The 5,771-nt window shown below is 33.9% G+C and overlaps 1 protein-coding gene across 1 annotated transcript; it reads right to left on the bottom strand.

The window, feature by feature from the left end:
* Window positions 1-455: 455 nt before the first annotated feature.
* Window positions 456-5,771, bottom strand: LOC130896589 (uncharacterized). Its single transcript, XM_057804779.1, has 3 exons — window positions 5,710-5,771; window positions 1,970-2,169; window positions 456-821 (listed from the first exon to the last, which is right to left on the bottom strand). Exons 1-2 carry the CDS (start codon window positions 5,754-5,756, stop codon window positions 2,070-2,072), a joined length of 147 nt encoding a protein of 48 aa, XP_057660762.1. The 5' UTR covers window positions 5,757-5,771; the 3' UTR covers window positions 456-821; window positions 1,970-2,069.

Raw genomic sequence — 5,771 nt, forward strand, 5'->3', positions numbered from 1 at the left:
TGTAGTTGTCTTTTAATTTGAACATCGATTACTTTCAATTAAAGCATGCAAAATTCAATCTTAGATAATGAAGATGTTGAGGGGTAGATTAATAATTTAATATAGCTCTGTTTAGTTTAACTTAATTGGTTGATAAATCGAGAGAAAGATAATGGGATGCACATGTTTCCGTAAAAAAGCTGCAGTTTCGAATGATTCAAAAATCCAGTTTAAAAAGTTGAACCGGATGTCAATCAATCCAATTATTGGTAGAGTCGACATCTGTGCCCTCAATAAATAAATTGTGCGACCTCGAATACATGTAAAATCCCCTTGATTAATTAATATTAAACTCTTCCACTATTTCTCAATATTAATCACAATTGATGGTCAACAAAAGTACCATTCTTCCACCATTTAAGTGCAGGTGATATACAGTCTCGAATTATAATGAGTTAAACGTTATAGAATAAGAATACTAGCATATAAAATTTATTTTTAACTAACTTTAATAAATTTTCATTGAAAAATATTATATTACATTTTGTTATGAAGATATAGCTGGTTGGAGGTCTCGTTAAATGACTTCATATTTGAGTAGATATATTTGGATAAATGCCTTTCAGTTATTTACGAAGAGGTTGAAGAAATAATTGATAACTTTTTCATAAGCCTTTATATATATATAAGCATAGATTAATAATGAATGTTAACAATAATGTAGACTAGCAAAATGCTCCTTATTTTTAAAAGTAGGCCCCCAAGCTCCATGAGGATTAGAAACTTTTGGTTGATGTTTCTCTCTGTTTGAAGAAGGTTTTTCTTTCTTATCCTCAATTTTTCTGCAATAAAAAACAGTAGATATCAGTTCAAAATATTCATATATATAATTAGCTTTAAAATGAAATTAAACCTCAGAAGAACTTGACCTCTATCGACCTTATTGTTGATATCGAGGTATCTAATGGCTCGCAATATCCAGAAAGAAAGGTGCCAACTACTGACTGGTTTCAATGTTGTGGCATCTCATAGAGATCCGACACCTTCTCATTCGCACTCTCTAATGGAAACTGAAGGCAACACCAACCAGCGCTGCTATTTGGTTCGTCATTTTAGGCTCTTTCTGTAAAGCAAAGGACCGATCGTTGTTGCTGTAGCATCTCTCAAAGAGATCCAACACGTTCTCATTCCAATTCTCTGATGGGAACTGAAAGCAACACCAACCAGCGCTGCTATTTGGTTCGTGATGTTAGGCTCTAGTAGTTAAATAACATTTATGCCCAATCTCCGGCTTTACACTGTTCTTGTAACAGTACTTGCTATCAGCCAAGTATCGAAGAGACCGTTCCGATTGGAACACAAAACAGAATCATTCGTACAAAAATAACTGCCTTGTTGGAACGTGTTGAAACAAACCTATTGATTATCGGTCCTTCGTGCTGCTTCAAAAATACCAAAACGTGTAAAAACGTGCAAAAAAGTAGCCATACATATATTGCCATTTGGAGAAAATTACAGCAAATAAAAAAGCAGAATACAAAGTACAGAAAGAGAAAATCAATTCAAACAAAAATCGAAGAAGGACAACTAAAATGGTTTGGCTACGTGATGAGAATTGGAGAAGGATGATTAATACGGAAGATATATGAAGCACGAACTCACAAAAACAAAAAAGGAAGTCCGAGGAGGAGCGGGCAGAAGAAACAAAGCTAATAGGGGGAATACGAAGAATAAAATGACAGGAAAGAAAACAGAAGACGCAGGTTAGGAAAGAATGGAAACAGCAATGACTCAACTCCAATAAATATTACATACGAAAAGTAGAAAATATGTGAGTAGTAGTTTCTTGAACATTTTGTTACTCAATCTATACATACTAGAAGAAATTTGTATTTAAACAGCAAAAAACTAATGTTCCTAATTAAAAAACGAAATAATTTTCAAAATTAAATTTTGAAGCAAGTTAATAATACCTGTTAGATATACTTACTTGAGAGAGACGCACCAATCAGAGGTGTCCTTAGGAGCTGTAGTTAATATGGTAACAACCATCTTGATAACTAACTAATTGATGAAGTATTTGTAACAGTCTAAGGTACGTGATGTATTCTTGTAAGAACTTGCAGTTCTTTGTAGTTGCCGGAGTTTCCTCTCCTACAGTCCTTTTTAGAGGCTAAATTTCTGTCCAAACTACAAAATAGGAATATAAATTATTTCTACTGTATTCGAACTAAATAATTTCCAAACGGCGGATTAATTCGAAATGTTCACATTAAGGACTGATGACAAAAGAATAATTTCATAAGTTATACCTACAATTATCCTTGGACTACAAATCATCCTACGCTTTTATAACAGCGACATCAATTTTCCCTTCAGGCACTTTATTTTCAAAATATTGGTGCGACAAAATTCACAGTAGCAATAAAAAAATAAATTTACATATATTTTTCAAAATATATGTTTTTTTTTCTACCTTCATGGCAATGATTGTTATTATCACATATCTTAAAAACGTGTAAGCACTTGGCAACGTTGCCTGCAGACGATTTAATACTGCATCTACCCTAACCTAACCTAACCTAAGCATCAATCTAATAGAACGAGCACAAGTTCCATTAGTTTAAATCAATTTCCCTCGGGTATCTCAGATATCTTAAGAACTCGAAAGCATCTGCAACATTGTGTACAGTCGATTTAATGCAGCATCCAACTAAAAAACCGAGCACGAGTTCCATAGGGTTAAATCAGTTTCCGTCAGGTATCTTAGGTGTCACAAAAATTCGAAAACATTTGGCAACATTGTATGCAGTCGATTTAAAGCAGCATCGAACTAACAAACTAAGTACGAGTTCCGTAGGGTTCAATCAGTTTCCCTCAGGCATCTTAAAAACGTGTAATTTGAAGATAAAAAATAATCACTTCAAAATTTTCAAATTTATTAAGCGGTCACAAGAAATGAAGAATGGAGGTATGTAGAATCATTTCGTATGGAAGAAAAGTTGAAAAAGTATCCAGATCTATACGATAAATAACAGTTCAAAACCCTTCCAGAGTGGTATGGTGAAAGGGTGTGGTATAAATGTAGCAATAGTGATTGAAAGGTAGTATGCCGAGTTAAAAAATTTAACATCATAGTTTCTTATTGGAAATTTCAACAACTTGCGTTGTACAAAAGCGTGAATGTTGTCCAGGGCGTAAATAATATTTTGTACTTCCTTCCTTATACTAATGTGGCGCCACCCTTACATTAGAAAGGCATTGGAGATACAGAAAACCTCAAACGCAATCAAATAAATACAGCAGTTATTTCTACTTAGATCAAATCCCAACAAAATACACAAATTAATTGAAACCAAATTTTACTTATTTTGTTTATATTCAATAAAATATTGATTAATACTTAATGCTTTTGGAGAAAACATAATCTGCTATTATTTTAAAATAATAAAACGAGGCGTGGCTGTTAAATACGAAATGAAATATTTTAATTTGATATTATGTATATTTATTTATTATCACCTTCAATAAATACCCCTCCTCTAACCCTACATCACTCCATACGAATCTACGAAGCAGTTTCTTCAGAACGCGCGCCACTTCTTCTTTCCCATCTCAACAGACTCAAATCTTGTTCCTTTTAATGCGTGAGACCTTAGGAAAGAAGAAGAAATCGCACGGTGCAAGATACGGCGAATAAGGTGGGTTGTATACCACTGAGACATACCTGGTTAGAAACCTCTTGACGGACAGTGCGAAATAAGGAATCAGTTTTAGATATACTTTTCGCGTGATAAAATTTTCATGTGAAATTTGCCCTATACGTTTTGTGTCATTTTATATAGAATCAGCAAACGCAAGAACGACCCGAATGTGAAATATCTTCAACGTATTTTCATCTTGTAAATATAAAGATCATAAGATTCAGTTGCAGTTTTATACTCATGCAAACGAAGGGAACGGCTACCCCGATTTGTCTAGAGACGCGGTAGACATCGCATTCGAAGCAGTAGACTTCGGAAAACAGTTTACAATCGCCAACCTTTTGCGTATACGTACTTTTTTTGTAGCAGTGCTAGCCTCGTTACTTAATAGCCACACCTCGTACGTATCCAAGCGACACCTGGTATTACTGTTTCGATGTTGCATATTTCGGTCAGTTGTTTCCCGACTGCCAGCTCCTTTTCCTCTATTAATGATTTGTCATATTCATTTTGCACATTCTTAATTTCGGAGCTGTATTTAAGTGTTCAATATCTTAAATCTTTTAGTCTATTTTTTAAATTTCCAAATGCATCCATGACATTATCTTTTAGTTGTGCAATACATTTAAGTTGTTTTTTTCAATTTTATAATTAAAACAATTTCGTGGAACAAAAATTGACCTATTGACTTGTGATCTTAATATCAGACGTTTTATTTTAGAACAAGTCAGCAACATAATATACTGTTGCAGTATTTCAAACATATTTTTAAATAAATCAAATTTATCAGGGTTTGGTTCATATAAGTTGATTAAATTAATTGATAGCAATACACTTATTGAAGATTCGATAAGTCGTATGACTGACAGATAGATGGCGCTGCCATTGCCAAAACCATATGACGTTTCTAAAGTACCAACTTTCGAAAGACTACGTGTAAAATTTCATTTCATTTCGATTAGTCAGAGAAAAGTGACAGCCATTCAAGTGAAGCTACTTTTGTTATTTTCAAAACAATGTCTTGTATTAATTTAGCATTGCTTTTTGATGGAAAAAAATAGTGTACAAGCTCAGCAATGGCTAAAAAAGTGTTATCCGGACACTGCTCCATCGAAAAGAACCATTCGTTACTGGTTTGCTAAATTTAAACGTGGATGTACAGACACCGATGATACTGAACGTTCTTCCATTCGTGCAATTGAGAAGTTTACTCCAGAACACATAAAAAAAGTCCACAAATTGATTATATCTAATCGTAAAATGAAATTGCGGGGTCATGAAGATATCAAAAAGCAGTGTTTTCACAGTTATGCATGAGCATTTGACAATAAGAAAGGTTATTCAAAGTGGATGCCGCGTTTACTCACAGTCGATCAAAAACAACAACATGTTGATAAGGGTTTGACCATGTTTACACGTAATAAATCATTTTGAGACATGGATCCATCATTTCACTTCGGAATCAAACAGTCATCATCAGCTGAGGAGACTGCAGCCGGTAAACCACGTCCGAAGCGTATAAAGGCACAACAGTGACTATAACTGAAAAAGTTATAGATTTGAATGCAAAAATCAAGGAAAAACTGCCAAGAAAAGACCACTGTTCCACCATGACAGACAATGGCAACGATGGTTAAATTGAACGAACAACACTTCCAATTGCTTCCTCATCCACCGTATGGTTCAGATATGGCCTCAAGTGACTACTGTCTATTGAATGTCTGTCTAAAAAATGGTTACCAGTAATAAATTCAGCTCAAATGAAGAAGCAATTGCTGAAACTGAAGCCTATTTTGAGACAAAAGACAAATCCTTCTACAAGCAAGGCATCTAGAAGTTAGAGAAGCGTTGGAATGCTCTTGAAGGATATAAAATTGATGTATAAAATCTATTTTTTGCAAAAAAGGAGTATAAAAAACCTCAATATTCACCTAATGCATCGTTAACTACCAAAGAATTCGATTTATTACAAAGTTCTGCATTGGAAACATTAGAACTTTAGCAAATATCTTTATTTCAAACTCACCTTAGCCCTCGATTTCTAGAGTTTAGCAAAAACTCTATAACTTTCATTGACACATAAAAAAA

Source organism: Diorhabda carinulata, chromosome 7, assembly GCF_026250575.1.
Source record: "Diorhabda carinulata isolate Delta chromosome 7, icDioCari1.1, whole genome shotgun sequence".
Lineage (NCBI taxonomy): Eukaryota > Metazoa > Arthropoda > Insecta > Coleoptera > Chrysomelidae > Diorhabda > Diorhabda carinulata.

Excerpts from the sequence above, each read along its gene's own strand:
- LOC130896589 (XM_057804779.1), bottom strand. The coding sequence starts at position 5,756 with ATGAAAGTTATAGAGTTTTTGCTAAACTCTAGAAATCGAGGGCTAAG. Across the intron at positions 2,170-5,709 it reads TCTAGAAATCGAGGGCTAAG|TTTGGACAGAAATTTAGCCT; the intron begins GTGAGTTTGAAA and ends CCTATTTTGTAG.